The sequence below is a fragment of the Sinohyriopsis cumingii genome, unplaced genomic scaffold (assembly GCF_028554795.1).
Source record: "Sinohyriopsis cumingii isolate HCF-2022 unplaced genomic scaffold, ASM2855479v2 utg002530l, whole genome shotgun sequence".
NCBI classification, from domain to species: domain Eukaryota; kingdom Metazoa; phylum Mollusca; class Bivalvia; order Unionida; family Unionidae; genus Sinohyriopsis; species Sinohyriopsis cumingii.
In genome coordinates this window covers 117,072-144,320 of record NW_028316239.1, presented here as the reverse complement: position 1 = coordinate 144,320, position 27,249 = coordinate 117,072, and the positions used below count along the sequence as shown (strand labels likewise).

At 40.9% G+C, this 27,249-nt stretch overlaps 1 protein-coding gene across 2 annotated transcripts in view; it reads right to left on the bottom strand.

Moving 5' to 3' along the window:
* Positions 1-9,192, bottom strand: part of LOC149770178 (neuroplastin-like) — a 45,583-nt gene extending 36,391 nt beyond the window's left edge. Inside the window, exon 1 of one of the 2 annotated variants that reach the window (XM_089949274.1) lies at positions 9,035-9,192. In XM_089949274.1, coding sequence (XP_089805400.1) covers positions 9,035-9,092 — 58 coding nt within the window. In that variant the 5' untranslated portion in view covers positions 9,093-9,192. The remainder of the gene's footprint in view (positions 1-9,034) is intronic. The other variant, XM_089949275.1, reaches the window with a different exon arrangement.
* Between the last annotated feature and the right edge of the window lie 18,057 nt (positions 9,193-27,249).

The window sequence follows — 27,249 nt, the reverse complement described above, 5'->3', positions numbered from 1 at the left end:
ACTTAAAAAGACTACGTTTCATTACACAAAATATAGAACTAATGAAGTTCACAACTGCTGGTATTATGTTAATATTAACTAAATTCTGATTTTGGCATCATGTATCATACATCATTTTCACCAGTACTAGTAAATGTGTTTAATGAACTGGATGATCATGTTTTATTTTCAATTAAAAAATGTAAGCAAAATGCTCCCAAGGATAAACGCCCCTTTTCATATTCTGGTCAGCAATAGCCAATCTGCACAACTGCTAAAAGCTAGATAACAGGAAGAAGCCAGTATGACTAACAGTTAATCCTTATAACTGCAATTATCTTGTGGAAAGAAAACCATCTTCTATTGAATGTGAAAGTACCTACAACTGATTGTTTTAACGGTGTTTAAATTCAGTTGGTGATAATTTGGTCATTTTTGGCTGATAAAAACTATATACAGTCTTGGGGGCCCCGAGTGGCCGAGTGGTCTTAAGCGCTCACCGTTACGGATCATTGCCATCTCACCTCTGTCTGCGTCAGTTCGAGTCTCTGATTCGGCTAATGTGGTTATGTGAGAAAGCTTGCCAGTAGCTTCTCGTGGGTCGGTGGTTCTTTCCGGGTTCTTCCTCCACCATTAATACTGGCCACCATGTATAGCCTACCTTGTGCTGAAAAATGGCGTTAAGCCCTACAACAACAACAACAATATACAGTCTTGGATTTGGAGTGGAGAAATTCAAAGACACCATAACAGGAAGCTGCAAACTTGGATATAACAATGCACTGGTATCTCTAGTTACATAAATATCCTGACAATGCTTCAACATCGCTGCCACAGCATCATAAACGGTATGTAACCCACATATTGGTTGCTATGCATACACTTTAAATTTAGCTGCCAAGAAAGGCATGAAAATCAATGTTACATCTTGGCAGGATCAGAAGAACTGTCAGCTTTTTTCACTACAGAACAATTGCTGCAGGAATAATCAAGACACAAAATTGAGCACCTAAACTTAACTAAACACACATTCAAGATGTTTGTACCCAATGGAACTAAAATCAGCTGTATATGCTGCCCTAACCAGCAAAGTGGTGCATAGTGTGAGCAAAGTATTGACGTTTTTAAAACCACTATGAACAATCACAACAGTGTTGTGCATACTAGAAACACCCACATCATTCTTCCACTGCAGAATCAACTGTTGACTACCACTTATGGCACTGTCCAATCATGATTCAACATAGGTGAAATACATTAACTCTTTACCTTCTGCAAGTACTTGCTGCCCTGGCTACTAAGCCTGATTAGCAGCCTGCCTTCTATCAGCAGTTTGTAGGCTGAACCCCAGAGCATCATAACAGCTGCCTGAGTGAGAACTTCTTGAGTTATTTACATGCCATCTACATTTTCTGCATCAATTTTGTCCCATGCAAACTATGTAATGAAAAATAAAATTTTAAACACTTACCAATGTTCTGTGCCACTCATTTCCACCACCAAGTACATATAATCCATAGGAATCAATGTTTATATTCACATATTTATAATTAAAAAAATATATCTCAATATACGTGTTTAAAACATAGATTACTTTTCTCACCATTCTGCACTCCAATATGTCCACTATTTTACTGCAGATTTGGTAATTTTTATTATACTGCCTGAAGCTCGTAAAAAGAAACCTATTTCCTTTGCATTTTCTTCTAAAATAAATGCTGGCCCTGAAACTGATGTAAATTCGTCCACATTTACCGGTCTCACCGTGTTCCGACCAGATTTAATTGTCTCACATTTCAGATAAATCTGAAATGTCAGGTGTCGAAACAGGACTTATACTAATGTCCAATCCTTCATCTTGAATGTGGTTAAAATCAATATCATCACTTTCAAATCCTTCAAAACTTCCATCAGAATCATCGTCGGAATACATGAATGTTGACATTTGTTTTACTGTCACCATTTACCTCATTTTCAATAGAATTTCCCGCTTATATGCTGTAAAACTACTAACAGAATATGTTCATCATGTAAGGACTATTTTCATTGGCTAATTATTATAAAAGAGAATGGATGTTTGCAATTTCATCAAATGCAAAGCTTTAATATTAAACGTGTATATGCGTATCTGGGGTTTCCCAACCCATGGCCAGAAATGCATGTATGCACCAGCCGGGAAAGAGAGAGTATTATTAGCAGCTTGTATATGCGTCTCTGGGGTTACAAGGCTATTTTTATGGTCGCATATATGCGTTAACAGAAGGTAAAGAATTAAAGCAACTATTGTGAAAGATCTTTCAATCAGATATGAACGAAACAAGGATTTCCTCCAGACAGCAAAAGATTGGACCCCAGGTTCAAAAACCTACCTTTTCTGACTAGCAATCGATTTGAAGTCTTCAACCACTTGGCTCTGTCTGCATCGACTTACAAACAGACTCAGCCAAAGAAAGTTAAACAGATAGTGATGTTCCACCTCTTCCTGCATTACCAGCCTTCTAAGCTGAGAATATCATCTCACCAAATGAAAATAATAAAGACAGATGAGGATGCTTCTGACTCATCCACATTAGCTCAAGTTGACTCTGTTTCTGTCTTATCTACATCTGCTGATGCTTGCATTGCTCCAACAGATGCAAGTTCTTTTTCTCCAAAAATAATTAATGTTGATCTTGCATCCTTTTTGGAGTGAAAGTGGAGAAAAATACTAAGACCGTTCTTGGAAAAGTAACTGAAGAAATAGAGCTATAAGGACCAGGAGTACATTCCTCTTGCCCAGAATGCATTACAGTGGTGGCAAGATCATCAACATGTTTCCTGTGTTATCCAGTTATGCAAGAGAGATGCTCTGCATACCAGCAACATCTGTCCCTTCTGAAAGAGTCTTACTGTACTGCAGGAGATAGTGTTTCAAGCCAAAGGGCAGAAATCAGTGCAGAGAATGTTGATATGCTACTATGTCTGAAGAAGAACATGACTATGCTTTAATGTCCCCTTTGTAAACACAATGAACTCTGCACTTTGGACTTTGATGGATTTACTTAAGTAGGACACAAACAAGTTTCTCTAGAAAAATGTAAATTTTGGTTTTTAACACGGCTAAATAAGCTGACATCTTCCAATTTAGTCCAATTGCAAAAGACTGTTTTATCTAGTCATATTAAATATTTTGTGTTCTTTCTTTTATTGGAGAAATTTATAGTTTGACTGTTGCCAAGTTATAGATGAAAACAAGGGGTTTACATCAGTGACCTTATTACATTATTAGTTTAATTGTGAAGTCACAAAAATACTGTTTCTAGTCAGCCAAATTAGGTTCTTCTGTGATTTTATTCCTGCTGCATGTTAAGTAATTAGTCTCTATTGTTCAAATCAAGAAGGGCTTGGAATCATTGATATTAATTTACATTTATTTTTCTAATCAAAGTAGGATATTCATCAATGTTATAATTTGTGATTATGCGTAGTTTTTCTTGTGTTTATCCCTTGTCATGATTGTACTGCAAAAATGAATTTTTAGATCATTTTGATTAAAAGACTTTCTAATCAGGCAAAATACTTCTATTAACTCTTTTCCCAGTATTTGTTTGTTGCTTGTAGAAGTTTTCACATGCTGATATTGTTTTCTAAACAAGTGATGTGGTTAATACAGTTACTGGATGTTTTGGTGGAACTAAAAGCAAGATGGATTCATTTTCTTCTTCATATTTTATTACATCATACATGCAAGGAAATTGCTCATTATTTGCAGTACAAAATATGCAAAATCAACATTTCAAGTCATAAATGCTATCAATGACTGTTTTATCTATATAGGCATCATGCATCATATACGCAGACTTTTCCTATTTTACGCACAAAAATAGTCACCAGTTTGTAAATGTACGCACACAAATGTTACTTTTACTCATTAACAAAAAAAAAAACAAAGGTTCGGTCTAAAAATAATTGCCAGTAGATACATTGACACACACACACCCATATTATGTTTTGTTGATTAAAACAAAATTAAGGTTTGGTTTAACTTCTTTAATAGCTAGATTACAACTCTCCCAAATGGAAAACACATGCACGTCAGTTTCTTGCGCTGTTATTATGTGACCTGTAACTGTCACAGCATTTGTAGCAACAGGATGTTAGAACCGTATAATCACCAAACCCAAGAAAGATGTGGAAAATAAACATGATTTTAAAGTGATTCTCATGAGAAACTAATATTTTATATGCATCAGAGGTCTCACTAGGATTTTAAAACTAAGAGTCCAGGACTCCCATTTTGGTAAAAATGGGAGTCCCACCATCAAAAGGTGCAGTCCCTTCATGCCTACAGAATCAACACAGACATGAGTGCATCTTTTTTTAGATATAGGTTTTCGATATGTAATCACTAGCTTTAATATAGCTTCAGTAAAACAGTCCATTGACAGGATTGCAAATTTAAGATTTATTTATTTGTCTGCGTCCTTGCAGTAATTTTAGGCAATGGTTAAATAGTATCTGATTTGCTGTTTGTTCCCCATATTTTTGAAAATATGTGTCAGGTCGGAAAACATCTTAGACCGTAAAGCGCATCTCGCGAATTCCACAACATAGAATTGTCCCATACATGTCTGACCTAAATAAGTTGCATTTTAAAATTAAATCTTTAATAAAATAATACATTGTGGCTTTGCTTTCAATGATCTGTATATTTTTCTAAACATATTTGCCCAATGATTTATGAAAACAATCTAATAAACTGGTACATCCCAGACTTAGCAAAGTCCGCCATTACTTCCCGTCAGGCCTACTGGTTCACTTACAGTTTCAAACTAATTTATTGACGAAATAGTGTACAAGAGGCAACTAATATATATCTAGATCACCAATTCTGATCTTAAAACACATGTTTGTATGTTTTATCATCAAAGGATATCATGCAGGAAATTGATAGTTGCTACCTTACTCGGAAAAGGGTTAATGGTCAATCAGCCATCAAAACATATGCTTGTGAACGGGCAAGAGTTTGTCAACTAAACTGATATCAAAACTAAGCCTAGCTATTGATGTCTTCATGAATACTTTCGCTACAACACTAGAACTAACCGGGCTAAGGTGAGGGGCATTTTTAAAAAAATATGGTCAGTCATTGTACCTCTTAAATAGCTCTTGTTCGTCCATCAGAATGATCCTGAATTTTGTCAATCCAAGTAAGGACTTATTCCAAACACTAGGCTAGGCATCACACACTTTCTTACACTTAGCTACTGTCCTATCCGAACTATCAATTCTAGCAGCTTTAGCACTCTTCTTAATCTCGTTATAATCTTTGTAAGTTTGCCGTTTAACCCCAAAATACTTATCCAAATTTACGAATGACATTTTGTCTAAGTCTCAACATGTCTTGATTCTCGTGCACTACTTATTCCAATACATTCGGAAATGAACACAATAATGAAAGCTAAAGTTGTTTATTTGATCTACTATTTTTTATAGATGACCCCATGTACATCTCTGGGTCTTTCTGACACTGAATTCAATCACTGTAAATATCAGTAGATTTTCGCATCCGGCTGCCAGTCAAAGCCTTTGAAGTTCTTTTTGATGTACTCTTATAATGGCAACATGTATGTACATCAAGGGGTCTTTCAGTCACTGAATTCTGTCATTGTAAATATCAGCACAGCTAATTGATCAACACATTTTCCCACAAAGCAGGTGGCTGAAGCAGGACTGGCAAGTCTTTGAATTTTGTCACACACCTATTACATGCGTACGGAGGACTCTCACATCAGTGATTTTCTGTGTCCCAGGTCAAACACTGGCATCCAAATACGCGTAATTAAGCATTTCCAAGATCTCTGTGCATATTTTGTCACACAATAAAGCAACATTTCCAACAGCTCAATTTTATGCCTTGCATTGTTCTGTTATACTGTCAGCATTTGATTGAAAATGGCAAAGGCAAAAATAATTAAAAAAGATACAAAACAAAGTTCTTTTAGATCGTGCTTATGACCGACCAATGATAATACTGTCAGGTCCCTGACAGGCTTAATCATGCATATTTGGACGCAATTTTTTTTATAACCTGGGATGCAGAAAATCACATACACAAGTCCTCCATATGCACATTTGACGGACGGCAAATTCAAGGACTTGCCAGTTATGCTTCAACCCTCTGCTGAGTGGGAAAATGTGTTGAACAAATGACCATTTTATCTGTGGAGGTTTTAGTCGTTTTAGCCTGAAGTGCAAGTAGGAAAGACATTTTGGAGGCTATTTCTGAATACATAATAATACACTGACTTTCAACAGATTTTCCATGAGACTAATGCCTAGTTGTATTAGAAACATCATTTTCCATTGGTTATTTTGCTTGTGCATGAGCAGAAGGGTAAAAGTTGGATTTCTTTCATTTTTTTGTTTAATGGACCTATCATTTTCGTATGGATACCACTCTTTATTCCAAATGGCCACCGTATCCTAGTTTTTACAAATGTTCACCTGTGTGTGTACAGTTCAGACCGGTCTACATTAGATCTGAGGCCAAAAGATCTAAAATCCGGACACAAAATCACATTCCGACCACAAGTGAATTTTGGGTGAAAAAAAAATCAGGTTTCTCCCTCTGTATTTTGTAGTGCAACTAGAAATGTCCAGATTATTTGGTATCATTGCAGAGCTATATCTGTCTGCATTTTAGTAATACCACCCATGTTGGTGTATCTTAAATGACCTTGATGCTGCAGAGCTCGGAAGTATGGTACAGCCTCATCATGCCTACATGTGGTATTGGGGGTGAACGAGTTAAGCATTAAACTTGTGTATATACTGCAATATACGCTGCTAATATTAAATTTATTTATTTTCAAAACAGTTGCCAAGATGCGCAGTTTCCAGCATTTTGTCAATATGAGTTGTGTCTGTGTTGTGTGATTTAGGTTTTTAATGTAACATTTTTTTAAAAATGTCAGTCATATTGCTACAATGTCTGCAGTGTGACAGTTTATAGTGATGTCTATCATTGGGGCATCATGCTACAGACATGGAGCATGATGTCCCAGCCAGTCACATTATCCTAACACCAGGCCGACCAGTCCTAACACTAACCTCTTAATGCTGAGCGCCAAGTGAGGTAGCTGTTAGTATCATTTTTGTAAGTCTTTTGGTATGACTTGGCCGGGATTCAAACCCATGACCTCTCACATCCAAGACGTACGATCTAACCAACAGGCCGCCAGAGTGGTTGTTAATTTGAGTTGCATCACTTGCAGTAAAGAAAGTACATATATATAACTATTATTAAATTTCACAGATATGAATTATACGCACACAACCAATATACACTATGGTATATATGATATAAATGAAGTTAGTTCAGTATTTTTGGTGCATTTTTAATGTTTCTATGCTCCCACCACTAAAGGGACTTGCATGTGGTTTAATAGCATATTTCATTCAAAATTTTCAAGGTTCAAAATCACGTTTATCAATGTGCATTATTAACTTAATTTTAAAGAATACATAAATGTAACTGTATGTAAACAAGTTAATACTTTTACTCCATACAAGAAACATTTCTTGCAATTTTTTTATTAAAAAAATCACAATAAAACATGAAGTCAATAGTATGAACATTTATATCTTTCCCATTAATATTAAACATACCACTAGATATATTAAAAATTCCCTCAGCTTAGCTGTATTCTATATTTTTAGTTTCATCATGTTCATTGCAAATTCGTTTTTCCTATTTCTATTCAATCCCAATATAGAACTGGATTTTGAACTATTTTCATAATTTTTCAGCTGCATGTGACCGTCTGGCATAATTTGCATTTAGAAAAACTCTACAAGAAAGCTCTTCTAATCCAAACTATTATATTTTTCTTCATCTAGACGCAAAGATGGAATCAGCAGCCAGCCGTGTCAAAGCAAATGATGCAAACTAAAACCACTGCTACATCTGGGCTTTGTAAAATCGAAGTATAAAATGTCCAACTGCACAGTGGACAGTTGTGGAAAAAATTTAGAGATTGTTTTTTTCTTCTTGCTTTTTGCCCCTTTGCTTTTTATTTTATTCTGTAAAATGTAAACTATTATTTCCTTGTGGTTTTAAAAATAAATCAAGGCTTTTCAAGGTACCCAGGCAATATTTTGAATTTTCAAGGTGTTTTTAAGGCTTTGAAAGAACAAATAATTTTTCCTCTTTGGATCCTAGATAAAGAATGATGAAAAAACAAAATTAATCAAGGTTATTACAAATATATAAAACTTGGTCATTTCACTCACTAATTTACAATTTCTTACCCACCTGTTGCTAGCAGGTCCCTAAATTCAAAGGGGAGTTTTTAAAGTAAACAATCACACAGCTCATTGTCCTTTCTTGTTACTGGACAAGTCCATTTTCAGTGTCTAGTTTTAATATTTCTCAAAAGAAAAAAATGGACATAATTAAACGGTCAAGCAGCTTACCGTTTAAGTACATGGGTTCAAGGGGTTGCAACTCACAAAGTTGTTGAAATTTATGAAATAATTTGGAGCTTATCGAAGATGATGAACTCCGGTGGTTGGAATAATTGACTCGTCCAAGCAAATATGGACGCCGTTTTAGTACTAGAACTCACGTTTCGTTTGAAATACAACAGGACTTCGTTTAAGACCTCGGTCCGCAGTAAAATTAATCAGTAGAAATTAATGAACGAAATCAGTACGTTTCAAGCATTTAAACAAAATATATAATTTAGACCTTTCATTATTTTAATACGTTTGTTGGGGGGGGGGGAGGGGTAAAATAATGACTAAATCGATGACTGACATCGCATAATTAAGTCCACGTCTTACATTTTAGGACTAAGAAGTCTATAAAGTGGCAGTATGCAATTGCACATGGCTTTCTTCTCTACCATCACCACAAAGCTAATGCCGTATGCTAATGCTAATGCTACAGAAAATCAGCTGACGATGATTACAATTGGGTCAAATGAAGGACAAAACGCAGGCTGAATTTCAGAAAGATATTAAGTCCTTGCTTAATTGTTACGCGCCTTCGATGTATTCACCATAAGCTTACCTTCTCCTAAAGCATATGCTATTGAAGTCAAAGTGAATAAAATCCCGAAACACCGCATTTTTGTCACACTTCGTCAAGATAATGTTAAGCAACACCAACACTTACACCTTGAATATACGCCAAAGAAAATGGCAGCTCATATGATGCGGGGCGCATGCGTAGTGGGATGTACTTTACTGGGAGAAATCATTGTATTTATTTTGCAGTTATTATGTGGTAACATCACAGGTCACGTTCACGTCCATTTACGATTGAGCTTGAGCATTGCGAACTGTACACAACCGAGCGTAGTTAATTTTTGACTTACTGTGTATCGCTGTAAGAAATGAACATGCTTCTTTTGCGCACAAAATTTGTATATTAAGCTTACTTTTTTTAAGTGTTTCGTAGTTCTAGACCAGAGGTTCCCAAACAACGACCCGCGGGCAACTTGTAGCCCGTCAGCTCACAGAAAGTGGCTCGCGGGGCCTCTATATTTACTATAATGTATCTTAATAATTTCAAAAATTTATTGACGTTCAAATAAATAAATAATAACTAGACGAAAGTTGCAATAATCCGCGGTCTACAGTATTCTAGAATCTAGAATGTTATTTCTAAGAAGTCTGTCATTTTGGTCGAGCACTCGGAGCTCCGTCGGCGTTCGATTAATCACTCAGCGCGTGGTTGTTGTGCTCGGATATACTTAACGAATGCGCCCGTTGAGTTAGCGAACGAAACGTTTGGAAATACCCTTTTCCCAGCCTTGTCGACCAATCAGAGTGCGCAAGAGGCCATGATGTCGTCTGTTACAACTGTTTAGTATGCAGTTTCGTGTTGAAATTAGATTTTTCAAATAAAAATTTACCCTTAAAGCCGATAAGCATGAACGTGGATAAACAATGCTAATAAGCGAAAACGTGAGGACGTTGCTTGTCGTGAATTCAACGCAGATTGGACGGATAAATGTATGTCTGTGCCTAGTCGTAGTGGTAAACCGGTTTGCTTAATCTGCGGATTTGATTTAAAACCGAAAATGACTGTAGTGCAGGACTGACACTGTCTGCTTTTGAAGTTTTAGAATTTGGTTGCTGAAAGTTAATATATTTAAGAATGATATTACACGACTTTTATACGCATTGATAAACATTTATAATTTTATAACGTTGTGGCCCGCTTAGTTACCAAAAATTGTAGTTATGGCCCTCTACTTGAAAAGCTTGGGAACCACTGTTCTAGACAAATCAATAGTATGAAACTGCCACTTTTCCTTTTTTGTCCCCCATCCCCTTTGGCACCATTCCACCTTTCCTCGCCTCTATCCCAATTACAATTTTGCCCACACGAGAACGTACCCTCTTGAGCATTCTCATTAATGGTCTATCTCATTAAAGAAACGCATTGTACGAATTCTCCGAAACACAGAGCACATTGGTAAGTTGGTAAATTTAGCACAAACCTTAGAAATGGAACGAAACAAACATGGGCAGATCTTTGAAGCAAATAAAACTAAAAAGAAACTGCAGAATATCGTGCATGAAAGAGTAGCCCTCAAAGAAACATGATAACTCGCCCACTGCGTCTGATGCTAGTGGCGCTTTTGATGAGGACATTGTAAAGGATATTCAAGAACTGGCAAATTAAACAAGTGCTTTGGCGTCATACGTATCAGAATGACATCAAAACTCAGTTTGCTTTACAGAGCAATATTCCACGATGCAGAAAAGAGGCAGTGCAAGTACATGAGAAAAATGTTAGACGCTCTCATCAAGCACAAAGTGAATGAAATTCACTAGGGGAGGTTTAACATTACTGGGTACTCGCGACAGTCGCCAGACTAACTATGTGTTGCTGTCATACTCAGCGAGGACTCGTTTGCGGTGTTTGACGCAGATCCCTTTATGAAAGCTGTTTTACTCAACACTACAGATGGCTTTCCCGATGGGTACTCTGAGATAGTTGTGGTTAAGTTTTTGGCAATGGTTTACATACAGCTTCCTGTAAGCCATGGAGAGTGCTGCTAACAACACAGAGCAGAAAATGCAACAGCTCTTCTGCAGTAAGAAAAATATCGCATGTGTGTATCACAGGAGTCTTACGTTTTATCAATAAATTACGACGAAATCTTTGACAACATGAAATCACCTTATCGGTACTATAAATGAACACAGGGACTAAGGAGTGCAAGCGTGACCACAACCGTCCGCTCGATTCGACCTTTCTCACGCGTCTTTTATCGCTTCAGAATCACAAGAAGACTGAAAAACTACACATATCCATTCAAAAGACAGTAACGTACCAACGCATAACTCTCAGACGACCATCGCATGAAACCAATCGGGGAATGAACCTTTATTTTAACCATTACCGGAATACATCAGACGGAAGTAATAATATATTTGTTATAATGTATCAAGACTGAATACGAGTTATTGTCACCCGCGTGTGGTTTGTACACGCCAACTTTGTCATGGTAATGCCTTAATTAAGTAATCACGATTTCATTTATGATGGATGAATATTTTTATTTGCGACGACTATTGACTCTTCCTGTTTCACATACACTCAGTATCGTTAATACGTGTGTATGCGTATTTTATCTGCGTTGATTATAATTTATGTTTTCAAAAGACATTTGTTATATTCTGTGCGTTGTAGGCACCGGTATTGCGTTTTGGTTGCCATGAAAGTCAAGTCAGAATTGGAAAATAATTAAGAGGTTATTTATACAAAAATTAACAACATAAATTTGTATGATGGGTTAGAAAGAGAAAAAGAAGAAAAGACATCATGTCTAACTAGTATAAGCAAAGAAAAGACAAACACTAATACCATTTCAGATTTATTTATTTGTTAATAATAACAACCATTATTGCTAAAACATGAACATTAAAATCTCATATCAAATACTACAACAATATTGCTCATAATGGCTGTCAAATAAATTTAACAACAAAATATAATAAACAATTCTACTATAACAGCAACAAATAATCATCGTACTATGAAAATATGCATACATAGATACTCACTTTTCAACCAAAAATCTTAACAAAATTGCACAACAGTTGCTGCCGACGTTAATATTACGATAAATGATGCAATCCTGGAATAACAGAGGGATATAATAATGTTTAAGAACAGTACTTACCACCCAAAAAAACAACAACATGAAAGTGGTTCCTTTAAATGTCCACGAGAGACTCATTCTGCTCAAAGCCTTGCGTTTTCATTTGAATACTTCTCGACCTCTACGGGAAAAACATGATTCGACAACTTTTAGTTACCGCAGATGTGTATGACGATGTGTGTGAAGCTTATGATTTACACCCTCATTGGACAGATGTACGTGACTGGAAAAATTGGGGTTCTGAGGCTTGGACCCAAGAAGCGGCCCATTATGCCCGAAATTTGTGATCCTCCATTTAAACGTCCTTAAAAAAAAAAGTCACTTTGAAACCTGTATTAGTGACAGTGCCAGAACAACCCTTCACCGAGGACAACCGCTTCCTTCAGGACAGGACTGTCATGGACATTCCCGAAAAACCATTTCGGGAGGACATTTGTGTGATATTACCCCATGCATAGTCTGTAAGAACTTTACACATTGTCCCTAGGATATCTTGGTTACCAAAAACATGTTGTACAGAGACTTGTTTATATTCCACTTTGATCGTTTTGATGTGTATTTTATCGTTGTACTTAACCCTTTGGCTTTTATGTATTTTATTTTTTTGTATTTTTTTTTTTTTTGTCTTCGTGTTTTATTTTAATAAAATCAATAAACGTGTCCTAAAAAAAGTATAAAAACTCTTGTCTTGTCTGTCTTCGTGTCACAAGTGACATTCCTTGCACTATGGCTACCTCTGCTGTCTCTGCTCCCTCTTCCTCCACTTTCAAAGTGATCGACGAACGCTATGATCATGCCATTTGGGAGGCCTTGTATCTTCGCCATCCCTTTAACATGCTCATTGCTGGACCTAGTGGTTCAGGCAAAACCGAATTTGTCAAACGTTTGATCGAACATAAACATCATTTGATCGATCGTCCACCTCAACGAATCGTGTGGTGTTAGTAGTTAAGTGGGCCACTATACGTACAATGGAAATTAGCATTACGGAGACACCTGGGCGAATATACGTACAATGGAAATTTAACATGGCGAAAAATCGTGGGTTAATATACGTACAAGGGGAATTAACACGGGAAAAAATTGTGGGCCGATATACGTACAAGGGGAATTTAACATGGGGAATAGAGTTTGGGGGTTGTTTAGGGACAAAGGGGAATTGAATATGGGATTTTTTTTTTAAAAAAAATTTTTTTTTAAAAAGGGGTAGGCAATGGAAAGGCTATCTCTTTTCGAGAAATATGGCTGGCCCTGAAAAGGGCCTTTGGGTTTATGTTAATGTATTCATTAACATAAATGGTACCGCATTGGTCTTCTTCTTGTCGTTAGGCTACGTCTCACTGTTGGTCCGTAAATCAGCACTCTTTTCAGGCATCCTTGTCTTTCAACGTAGATCCTACGTATCCACAGGCTGGTGTTTGTCCTGTGGACAACGGTCCACTTGGATCGGACATACATGAGCATGTCCGTCCGGAACATCATGGAAGACACAAGCGTAGAAGATTGCACATCGGCCCACATCTTGAAGGTGAATCAATGCAGTGAACTGCGCTTATTTATAGGTACAGGAAGGATTGAAACGGATTGAATTCATTCACCAATCCGAACACGCGTTACAAAATTCAGTCAGCTCGCATCCAATCCGAAGAGAGCAGTCTGTGACGTCACGTGGTCTATATAGATTCGTTAGCGCTTGTGTGCAGTCAATCTATGCGACAGTGATTCAACATGACGGAAACTCAGAAAACGATCCATTGGGGTGCACCAGCAGGGGAGACTGCCCAAGGGAACCCGGACTTACTTTCAGAAGAGGTACATTGGGATTTTGTGGATTTTCTTACCTCGCAAGAATTTGTTCCGGAACCTTCGTTACCTTCTTCATTACCGCAAGTGGAGAATTTTAGACAGAGACAGAAAGAAGAATTGGAGAAATTTATGCAAAGACAAAAGGAAGCGGAACAAGCTTTTCTCCTACAGCAACAGCAACAAGAAGAGGTAAGAAAAAAACAACAGCAACAACAGCAAGAAGAAGTAGCAGCAAAGAAACAAGAGGGTGAAAATCAAACGGCTACGGTACTGTTGGACATTTTAGCGGAGTTAAGAAGTCTGAAACAAATGTATCAGACTTCTTTATCACGACCGAAGAGAATACGACCTTCCCGAGCTAAACACGCCAACACTGAGACTAAGCCTGTCGTACCACCCTTAGTGATTTCAACCCAATCATCAGAAGTAGGCCTTGGCCGTGGCAAAGGCTTAAGGCAGTTAAAGTTGATTGGTTAAACTCACCCCTACACCAAAATAAAAAGGCCCTTTTCAGGGCCACCCACATTTCTCGAAAAGAAATACAATTTCAATTTGTCAGTAACTCAAAAATAAACCCCCACCCATTTTACCCTTATAGTACGTGTCTGTGTATGAGTGCGTGAGTGTAGCTTCTTATTTTAAAATCAAAACTCAAAGACACTTACCTTATATCATTCATGTATTCTTTTATCCATTTTTTTACAATCCAATTCACAATTCACCACAGAACACTTTAATTAAAAGTTCATTGACTTCTTCTTTCTCCTTGTTTAGTCTCTCTGTTTTTTGAATTTCTTCACCGTTTTTTCCTCATTTTCTTCCCTTCTTCTTTTCTTCTCCTGTTTCTTTGCTTCTTTTAAATAGAATTGTCTTCTTTCTTCCTCTTCTTCCTCTGAAGAATCCCTCTCTTCTTCCGAAGAATCCCTCTCTTCTTCTGAAGAATCCTTCTTTTCTTCTGACTCCTCTTGTTTCCTTTTTGGGCAATCTGGAGACCAATGTCCTTTTTCTTTACAATAATAACAGGTATCTTGACTTTTGTCTCTTTTAGTCCCTGTTTTTGTTCTTTTTTGACGGTCTGGACACTCTGAAGACCAATGCCCTTTCTTCTGACAGATATAGCAAGTATCTTGACTTTTATCTCGAAAGGAAGGAGAGTAGTCCGTCGGCTGGTCTGAAGAGAATTTTCTAATGACCCCTCGCAAAGCTCTGACGAAACGTTCCATCTGGGTAGTCTCTTCCATCGTTGTGCTCGGCTTGAGAGTGAAATGAATAGTGAAAGGACAAGACACACACCCTTTTTATATACGCTGGTTTGCCAAGACTATAAATTAGTCTATGGTGTTTAAACTTGAGTCATTTGACGTTTTGCACTCAAGATGAAACGATCCCATTCATTCGAGAAGAAAGAAGAAGAAAGTAAGAGGCAGAAACGTGATCTATCGCCTCGTACCAGGGCTGAAATCTTGGCACAAATTCATGCCAGTGATTTTGAAGAGGACATGAGTGAACCAGAATTTGAAACCTCTAAACCAAGTTCGTCACCCTTAGTCAACCCTGAAAAATACTATTCCATTCGAGAGACGGAAAAGCGCTCCTCTAGAAAATTTAGAACCACGGCTTACACCTACACGGTGAAGTTTAAAGATTTCAAGGACGACGTACCCTTGGAGAAAGCAGAAGGGTTCATCACCGAGATGTGGGATTCTTTGCTCACCGCACTCAAGCGACAATGTCAACCCAAAGAAGACGATCGCTTGACACTATCCATAGATCACGACGGTTTGAAATCCCCTGTTTGGATCGAGTTTAGCAGACATACAGAACTAACCCCTTTCAAAATCATGGACAAGATTCAACACGTACAACAATCTAATGACCAGTTTGACATCACCGATGGTAAAGCCACACTGAAAATGGCCCACGTCTCTCTTCCTCAAGGGACAGGACGCAAAAAGATGTTATTAGTGAACGAGCTTCGCAGCATTAAGCGTAGTCTTGTCCAAATTCACAATCCTCATGACCAGATGTGTTTAGCCCGTGCCATCGTGGTGGGACGAACCTATGCCAACAAGAACGACACGACAGAATGGAAAAGAACCTGGAACACTATTCAACGATCCGATCGAGCCAAACAACCAAACGAAGCAGAACTCCTGTTGCAACAAGCTGGCCTGTCCAAAGACACACCCTGTGGCATTCCTGAGATGCAAAAATTGCAAGATGCCCTAGCTCCACGCTACACCTTCAAAGTGCACCCTCAAGAAATGCGCGGGTCTCTGTTGTTTCGAGGCCAAGACTTTAAGGACGGAAAATACATTCATGTTTATCATCACGATGACCATTTCGATACCATTACCAGTATCACCGGATTCCTGGGATACAGATATTACTGTGAGAAATGTGACTATGGTTATAATAATCGAGAGCAACACAAGCATTGTGGATGGAAATGCCCAGGATGTTTGGCCTCTCCACCCTGTCTGAGCGAAGAACCAGTGCCTTGTTCGACTTGTCTGCGCACGTTTGTCAGCCCTACCTGTTACCAACAACATTTGAAAACACAAGGTTCACAGAAGAAATGTGCTTGTCAACTCCTGAGATTGTGCCCTACGTGTAGACAAGGCATACGTACCAACAATGCCAAGGCACACGTACGTCGAGGAAAGAAAAAATGTCACATTTGTCACCACATCGTGGACTTGGAACACGAATGTTACGTGCAAAAATACCAACCCCCACCAGAGAAAGAGGACGGTCACAAGAAGAAAGGCAATTTCATCTTTTTCGATTTCGAATGCATGCAAGAGACCGGCATTCACATTCCTAATTTCTGCGTGGCTCATCGAGCGTGCGAGAAGTGCATTCAAGAACCTATCTTCAGTCATTGCCCTCACTGCAGCAAGATTCCTGGAGGACGTGAAAAAATCTTTCGGGGACCGAAAACGTTAGCCGATTTTGCCAGATGGGTCTTAGACCCCATCGACAAGACGTGGAGCCAAGAGGACATCGAACGTTACGGAGATTGTCATCGTCATGCCACGGTGATGGCTCACAATTTCTCCGGATACGATGGACAGTTTCTTTTGAGGTACTATACGGAACATGGCACCGAACGTCCTAAAGTGATTTTGAACGGAGCCAAAATCATTTTCATGCAAGTGGGACAAGTGCAGTTTAAAGATTCGATGAGTTACTTGGCCATGCCTTTGAGTCGAATGCCTAAAACGTTTGGAATGACAGAAATGGCTAAAGGGTACTTTCCACACTTTTTCAATACGGAAGCCAATCAACATGCCGTTCTACCCCATTTGCCTGAGGCTCACTATTACGATCCCGACAACATGCGTACCGAACAACGAGAAGCTTTCTACGCTTGGTACCAGGCTCATGCCTCTGACCCCTTCGACTTTCAGGAAGAAATGTTAAAGTATTGTCGTTCCGACGTGGACATTTTACGGCGTTGCTGTGGAAAATTTCGAGAACTGTTCATGGAACACGGAGGGGTCGATCCTTTGAAAGAAGCTTGCACCATTGCCAAAGCGTGTTCCTTAGTGTACCGCCAACGATTCATGCCTGAAAACACCGTGGCTGTCATCAGTCCTCAAACGACCCACTATGTCAAGCGTCAATACTCGGTCAAAGCCCTACGTTGGTTACATTACTTGTGCGACAAGGAAGACAAATGGATTCAGCATGCCCGCAACGGAGGAGGCGAAAAGACCATCGGAACGTATTCGGTCGATGGCTGGGACTTAGAAAACCCCAAGATCGTGTACGAGTTTAACGGTTGCTTATTTCACGGATGTCCCGTCTGTTACCCTGACCGTGACACTAAAAATCAGTTTTTGCAACGAACCATGGAAGACTTGTACCAGGACACTTGTCAGCGACGCCTAAAGTTAGAACAGCAAGGATACCAAGTGGTGGAAATGTGGGAACACGAGTACGATCACCGTTTGAAAACCGATCCCGAGTTTAAACGCCTCGTGGAAAGTTACCAGTTCATGGACCCGCTGAACCCGAGGGATAGTTTGTACGGAGGAAGGACCAATGCCACCTGTTTGCTGTACCAAGCCGACGAAGAGAAAGGAGAAGAAATCAAATACTTGGACGTGTGTTCGCTGTATCCCTACGTGTGCAAATATTGTCGCTTTCCTGTAGGGCACCCGCAATTGTTGACGGAACACATCGACCTGAAAAACATTCGACAACACGAAGGCTTGATCAAGTGTAAAGTTTTGCCTCCCACGAACCTATACCATCCCGTCTTACCTCACCATTGTCAAGGCAAACTGATGTTTCCATTGTGCCGTACTTGTGCCGAAACGTGCAACCAGGACCAACCTTGCCATCACAGCCAGGAGGAACGTGCCTTGACGGGAACCTGGGTCAGCGTGGAATTGTTCAAAGCTCTGGACATGGGATACCAACTGTTAGAAGTGTACGAAATTTGCCACTTTCCCAAGACACAACAGTACCCCAAGGGTGACCCTACTCAGAAAGGCATTTTCGCCGACTACGTGGATGCCTTTTTGAAACTGAAACAAGAAGCCAGCGGCTATCCTTCCTGGTGTCACACTCCCGAAGACCAAATACAATTCAAAGAGAAATACTATGCACAAGAAGGCATCTCTTTAGACCACATCGAAAAAAACGAAGGCAGGCGATCGTTTGCCAATGTGATGTTAAATTGCTTGTGGGGTAAAATGGCACAACGACCGTGTGTACCCAAGACGGAATATTTGACAGAACCTTCCCGCTACTTCCAGATGATTCACGACAAAACCAAATACATGAAACACGTGGACGTCGTTCGAGAGGATTTGATCTTGGTCAATTACGAAGAAGATCTGGACTTTGTACAAGACGGCCCTTTTGGAAATGTCATCATTGCGGCTTACGTGACAGCTCATGCTCGGTTAAAATTGTACGAAGTTTTAGAACTGTTAGAAGAACGCGTCCTGTACTTTGACACGGACAGTTGCATTTACATTCATCACCCGATTCAACAGCACCCTGACATCGAAGGAGACCGTTTAGGAGCCTGGACAGACGAGCATCCCGACGACAAGATTCTAAGTTTCGTCAGTGGTGGTCCCAAAAATTACGGCTACGAATACCGGGACAAACAAGGAGAAGTGCACACCACGTGCAAAGTGAAAGGACTGACTCTGAATCATCGTACCAGTCGAGTGGTCAACTTTGGGGTATTGAAAGAAGCCTTGCAATCGGGAGAGGATGGAAACTTTAAAGTGACCACCTATCAACCGAACAAGATTGTACGTTTACCCACTCACCACATCGTCAGTCCACCCTTGGAAAAAGTCTATCAAATTGTATACCAGAAGCGAGTGCGACTTCCCAATCACTTCACCTTACCGTACGGTCACGTCGGTATTGGTCTGTATATAAAAAGGAACCCTAGGCAAGATCGATAGTTCATTGTTCATTGAAGCAACTTACCATGTCTTTGACGAAGAAGAAACCAGATTGGTTAGGAGTCAAATGTTGGACATCACCGAGACCAGGGTTTTGAGGCTTGGACACAAGAGGTGACCCAGTATGCACGAGAGTTATTCAAGGAAAAAAGTTACTTTTCAACCTGTGTTAGTGACGGTGCCAGAAGAACCCGTCACCCAGGACAGGACTGTCGTGGACAGGCCTGAAAGACCCTTTCGGGAGGACACTTGTGTGACCTTACCCTACTATAGAACTGGTTAGAACTTTACCCAAAACATGTTGTACAGACACTTGTGTTTATTCCACGTTCATGGTTATCATGTGCCTTTTATTCTTGTACTTAAGCCTTTGGCTTTTATGTATTTTTGTCTTTCGTATTCATGTTTGAAAAAAACATTCAATAAACGTGTTCTGAAAAAGTATATAAACTCTTGTCTTGTTTGTTTTTCGTGTCACAAGTGACATTTCTCACACCATGGCTACCTCTGCTGTCTCTGCTCCCTCTTCCTCTACTGTCAAAGTCATCGACGAACACTTAGATCGTGCCAGTTGGGAGGCTTTGTATCTTCGCCATCCCTTTAACATGCTCATTGCTGGACCTAGCGGTTCAGGCAAAACCGAATTCGTCAAACGTTTGATCGAACATAAACATCATTTGATCGATCGACCCCCTCAACGAATCGTGTGGTGTTACAAAGAGTGGCAATCGGCGTACAGCCTCTTGCGAGAAAGTCAAGGCGATTCCATCGTGTTTGTGGAAGGCATTCCTAAAGAAGACGATGGCATCGTCTCTGACTCCCGTCTAACCCATTTGGTCATTTTCGACGACATGTTAGGAGAAGACGAAGAAGAAATTAAACTGTGGTTCACGCGCAAAGGGCATCACCGTAATGCCAGTGTCGTTTACATCACCCAAAATTTGTTTCAACAAAGTAAAGCCCATCGCACCATCAGTCTCAATGCGCATTACGTGGTCTTGTTTAAAAGCCCTCGAGATAAATCGCAAGTGCAAGTCTTAGCCAAACAGTTAGGAACGCCTTGGCTGACTCAGGCGTACGACGATGCCACTCAAACTCCACACGCCTATTTACTCGTCGATTTGAAACCTACGACTCCCGAGGATTTGCGATTTCGTACCCACTTGTTTCACCACTGGTGCCAAGACGGAGGGCCTGTCCTGTACACGTCTCCGTCCTCGACTTCATTTCACTCCCCATAAAAAAATCTATAAAAGCTCAGACCCTTTTTCGTCTGTCTCACTCTCAGTGCGAACATGACGTCCCTTCAGTCGCATCTTCCCGTCAAATTGATTCGTGCCTTGTATGGCATCAGTCGAGAAAAAGATCCACAAACACGAGCTCGTGTCTTAGAAGCTAGTCTCAAAGAAGTCTTGCGATGGTTCACGGTGACGGCACGTCAATTACTCCAAGGAATCATTCAGATTCCTCATCAAACCAAACGCTTTTTCGATCGAAACAAAGTCGCTTTGGTCCAACTGGCCGATCCCCGCATCGACACTCAAACCAAAAAACAAATCATTTTGAAACCTGGAGGGAGCGGTACTCTAGGAGGGGTCATCATTCGCTCACTCTTAAGATGGGATCCTAATGCCCCCAAAGTTATACCCAAGACAAAAGTCCAACGAAGCCCCAAGAAGAAAAAGACCAGGTCCCCAAGGCGAACTTCTCCAGTGGCAGGACCCTCCTCTGACCAGACACCACCACCACCCCGGAAAAAGAAAAGAAGCCCCCAGAAAAAGAAAAGTCCACAGAAAACTAGTCGCAAGAGAGGCACTTCGGCCAGGACGCAACCTTACACTCGCAAACCACGACCTGCCACGGCGGTGACTGCGTCTCCGGCAGCTTCACGTTTGTCCACTTCTCCGTTAATGACACCCAGAACTGAAGAGTACTTGGAGACGTTGATCACACCAAGAACTTCTCCGTTGATGACCCCCAAAAGAACTTCCCCAGTGGCAGGACCTTCCAATTTAGCGGCAGTGGCTGCTGCTCACAAAGTACCTTCTCCCAAAATCAAAGTTCAAGAAAGATCGGGCATGTTACAAAGTTTACTGGATTTGTCCAAGCAAGAACTGGCTCGATTTAGTCCGTTACGTACCCCTGCACGACGTGTCATGCCTGTCCTCAAACTAATACGATGTAAAGACAATCAGTGGCGACGCGTTCCAGTATAAAAAAGGCCTGTGACCAAGTCGGGTATCAGTGTTTTTTGGTGCTCCTGAAGACTCAAAGATGTCACCCTCCAGAAAACCCCAAGGAAAGAAAAGGAAAGGACTGCCACCACGTTTAGCCAAACATGGGGACATGTTATCTGTCCTGTCCAAAGCTTCTCCACCCCTACGAAAAAAACTCATTCAAACAGCCTCCAAAGAGGTCATCGATACCGTGTGCGAATGTTGTTTGAACGTTTTGAAAGGCACGATCCCTTTGTCCAAACACCAGAAACAATGCTTAGGCAAACATCGTCACGTTCTTCGCCAAATGGTTCAAAAGAAAATTCCCATTCGTCAAAAAAAGAAGATGTTAGTGCAACGTGGAGGTATTTTACCTCTCTTGTTAGGCCCCATACTGAAAGGAGTCTTGGGAACCATGTTGGGAGGACTGGTGGGAGCAAGATAAAAAGGCCTCGGAAGTTCCAAGATCTCAGAATCGACCGCTGACAACCCCATGGAAGGACGAAAACTAGCTTTAGTGCCTTACAAACGATGGATGGAATACCATCGGTGGCAAGAACAACACACACCGCATTTACCTCCCAATCCCCATTTGAGCGAGATGTTCCAGTTACAACACGAACTGCAGTCCTTGATGGATCGCCAAGATTTGTCCGAAACAGAAAAATCGCAAAAGTACGGTCAACTCTTGCAACGACTGCAACTCTTTCACCAGAAAGCTTTAGACGAAACAGCTCTACCCACTCTGAAAGATTTTAAGACCTTGATGAAAAGTCCAGCACCATCACCAGTACCAGTACCAGTACCAGTGACCAAGACAGAAAAAGGAAAAGAAGAAGAAGAAGGGTTTCAAACTCCACCAGAAAAAGTACGCAAGTTAACAACACCACCTACCTCCAGAATTGGATGCATTAAAAAGATGATGACCACCCCTTCTTCATCACAAGAGAAAAAGAAAGTGAAGACAGAAGTGAAGACAGAAGTGAAACAAGAACCGATATCCCCCGCTCAGACATCCTCCTCCTCTTCAACACCTATTGCCGGTCGCACACGCAAAGCATTGCAATCCAAGAAAATACCCCAAGAGAAAAAGAGTAGCATCCTCCAAGAGTGGGTGCCTTATTAACACACCAACCAACACAAAAAATGGAAAAAGTCTTAGCCAGCATTTACTACGATCCCTCCCATCCTGCAGGTTACGCAGGAGTTCAAAAATTGTATCGTGCTGCCAAAACTCGACTGAAAAGTCTCCGTTTACCTCAAGTGCAACGATGGTTACAAGAACAAGCTACCTACACTTTACACAAACCCATTCGACGCAAGTTTGCCAGAAGTCGCACCCGAGTGGAAGGCATCGATCATCAATGGCAAGCCGATTTAGCCGATGTCTCTCATTTGGCCAGCTACAATCGTGGCTACAAATATTTGTTTTGTGTCATCGACGTCTTTTCCAAATTTGCCTGGGTCGTACCCTTGACTTCCAAATCGAGCAGCGAGTTAGTGCGAGCCCTGCAACGAGTGCTGAAACAAAGCGGTCGTCACCCTCTTCGATGGGAAACGGACAAAGGCACCGAATTTCTGAACCAAGCTTTCCAAAAAGAATTAAAGAAACGTGACATTCATTTTTTTACCACCGAGAATCCCGAAACCAAAGCCAGCATCGTGGAACGTCTTCAACGCACTTTGAAAGAACGCATGTGGAAATATTTTACGCATCACCACACTCTGAAGTACATCGACATCTTACCGCACCTGGTGCAAGCGTACAACCAATCTTACCATCGAAGCATTGGACGTGCCCCGCAAGACGTGACTCCCGACAACGAAGTGTTGGTGTTTGAGCGCCTGTTTGGTACGTCCCCGACGAGAGCTGTCCCCAAGAAAAGTGGAGAGTTGGCCGTAGGAGATTGGGTGCGCATTGGCAAAACCAAACGCACTTTTGACAAAGGTTACTTACCTAACTGGACGACCGAATTGTTTCGCGTCACTGGACGAGTGCATGGCCGTCATCCTGCCGTCTATAAATTGGAAGACATGAACGGAGAAGTGCTCAAAGGAACGTTTTATTTGCCCGAGTTACAACGTGTCACCAAAAAAGAAGACGACGTGTACGACATCGAAAGCATTCTCGAACGCAGAACCCGTAAAGTGGGCAAACGACGTGTCAAAGAAGTCAAAGTACGTTGGAAAGGATATCCACCCAGTTTTGATTCATGGATCGACGCTTCGCAAGTCATCGACTATAAAAAGAAGTGATCATCATGCCTTTTCACACAGACGCAGCTACGTCGACCACTCCTTCTTCCCCTAGTTCTTCTGTGCAAGATTTACAAAAACAACCCTTGTGGGTGTGGTGTGGAGAACGTGTGCCTAAAACGCAAATCGTCTTTTTCTGCCAAATTCTTCGTGCTGTATTGTGTCATCGGGGCAGCCATCGCCAATTTGAGTTTGCAACAAGGAGACAAACAATTGTGGACCATTTTATTGAGCAGTTGCATCGGTTACCTGCTTCCTAATCCCTCCCTGAAATTCACCTCGAACGGGAACCCCGGGAACCTTGTGTCCAGTGCCAGTGCCAGTCACCACTCCAACCACAACCAGAACCCCATTTTGGGCGGAGACACGCCTCTGACGTCCACTAACCCCTCGGACAGCCACAGAACTCTGGAATTATGAGTCACCAAAACCAATTTTACTTAACCTTACCCAGTGACAGTTCCATGGAGGTGTTTCCCAAGAACACGTTGTGCTGTTACACGGCCAAATTACCTCAAGCCATCCCCTTAGATCACGAAGCCCATTGGGAAGTGGCTTTAGTAGAAATGATTCACCCGACCCAAGTCCTCAATGTCCTTCCCAATCAAAATTTTTTTGATGTGGAAGTTCATGACGAACAATTGCAACAGTGGATGGATAGCAATGTCAAATATGACAAGAAAACCCGTACACAAAAGTACACCACCTATCACTTGTTCATTTCCCGAGGCTATTATTTTAGTGGTCAACATTTGGTCAGCACCATAGCCTCCAGGTTTAATGCCGTGTTTCTGAAAGCTTTGGAGCATGTTAACAAAAGTGTCACCATGGAGTACCACAAAACAGCTCGTCGCTTCTTAATGAAATTTGAACGGAGTAAAATCCTGTCCATTTTATTTTGTCCTGAATTGTATGACATGTTGGGCGGAGACATGAACCTGAGAATGAGCATGATGAAGAAAAGCGAATTACCCATCGTTTACGACAACGAGTCTTTTAGCAAGTTATTTCGTGCCCCGGTAGAACTGAACCAAGGACTGAATTTGATGTTTGTGTACTCCGATGTGGTGGAGTATAACGTGGTGGGACACACCTCCGTACCGTTACTGCGTGTCATTCCTTTCAAAGTGGATTCTGCCACGAACACTGACGAGGAAGGTGGAAACACTTACCACGTCCACCGCGAATTTGTCCATCCTCACTATTTGCCTGTCAGTAAGTCGTATTTGGACACGGTCAACATTACTATAAAAGGAGATTTGGGACAAAATATTCCATTCACCAAAGGAAAAGTCACGGTGAAACTCCATTTTCGAAAACGGTTTTCTCACGATTCGTAAGTCATGTATCCAGTGTACCGAGGGGTTGCTCGACAGCGAGGACACGGCTTAGGAGATATGTTAAAATCGGCCTTTCGTTCGGTGGCCCCGGTGTTGAAACCGATGGTGACACGCGGATTGCACGCCTTGAAAGATGCGGTACTGACGCAAGGCAAAGAATTTCTCCAAAATGTCATCATCGACAAACAAAACCCTAAAGAAGCCTTCATGAGGGCAGGCAAAAATGTCTTGCTGCAAACGGGCAAAGACATTTTAGGCCAACGAGAAACACCTATAAATGCCCTGCACGCTACCGAGTCAGGCATTTGGCAAGGACAAGGCAGAAAGAGACGACGAAGAAAACACCCTTTCACCAGACTTCAAGCGAGAAAGGCCAAGAAAAGAAGAACCGTTCGAGACTTAGACGTTTTCGATTATTGAGAAAAGAGACAAAAAAATGATGCACCGAGAATCTTGCGCTTGTTCCAAGACGGAACTGGATCTGTTTGCCATGCCCCCCACGATGATGACGATGCAAGAATCGCAGTGGGTGGAATTTCACCCCGTCTCCTCACTGACCGATTCCGCTCCCATCGAGTTTGAAATCAAAGGACAGCCCGAAGATTACATCGATCTGAATAGCAGTTACTTGTACCTGAAAGTCAAAATTCTAGATAAGACTGGAGGTGCTATAGACGATGAAGCAGTAGCTCCCGTCAACAATTTCATGCATTCCTTGTTCAGTGGAGTGGACTTGTACTTGAATAACAAACTGGTCAGTAGCAGCATGGATACTTACCCTTATCGTGCCTACCTGGAAAATCTCTTGACGTACGGAATAGATGCCAAGAACACTCATCTCAATGCCTGTGTGGTATGGGAAGCTGACGAACCTACCAAGTTTGAAATATTGGAAACTGATGAAAAGAAAGACAACAATGATGGATTTGTAGAACGAAGAAAGAGAATCACGGGAGCCGACACAAGTTTAGAACTGATGGATCGTTTGCATTTGGACATATATGTTGCAAGAAAAGTATTTGCTGAACGGGGTGGATGTCCGCCTGAGACTGAATCGTAGCAGTGCCGCTTTCCATTTGATGGCTGATAGTGACGGTTACAAAACCAAAATCCTAGAAGCCAGACTCTACGTACGCCGTGTGGAAGTGTTACCTAAAGTGGGAAACGACATCAGTCAGACGTTGAGCAGAACGACTGCCAAGTATCCCATACGACGCGTGGAAGTGAAAACCTTCACCATTCCCAAGGGACAGCGATCCATGATCGAAGATCATCTGTTCCAAGGACAGTTACCCAAACGTTTGATCGTTGGTATCGTCGAGAATACAGCCTTCAACGGAGCTGCCGAAAAAAATCCTTTCTACTTTCAACACTTTGGCGTGTCCAAAGTCGAAGTCAGTCGCGATGGCAAGACCTTGTGTACCCGACCTTTCGAACCTGACTTTACCAAGAAGAATTACTTGAGATCGTACTTGTCCCTGTACGAAGCCACCGGACAGTTAGGAACCAATACCAGTCACGGTATTACGTACGAGGATTATGCAGGAGGCTACGCTTTGTGGGCTTTCGATTTCACTCCAGACCAAGGCAGCGACGAGGGACATTTCCACCCTATAAAATCCGGCCAGATTCGTGTGGAAATTCAGTTTAAAGACCGAGACCCTGATGAAACGGTGAACGTCATCCTGTATGCAGAATTCGATAATACCATAGAAATCAACAGTTTGAGAGAAGTCATCCTAGATTACTAAAAACCATGGAAGACTGTTATCCCTCTTTACCTAGTGGAGAAACTTTAAAGACGGAATGTGAGGAGACTGTGGAAAAAATTTTGTGTTTTGAAAAAAAAATTGTTTGATGTTATGATGTTGGATTATTGTCAAAAATGTTAGAGTTGTTGTTTAGTGTTAAGTGATTTTTGAATAAAAAATGTTGTGTTTTGAAAAAAATTGTTTGATGTTATCATGTTGGATTATTGTTAAAAATGTTAGAGTTGTTGTTTAGTGTTAAGTGATTTTTGAATAAAAAATGTTGTGTTTTGAAGAAAAAT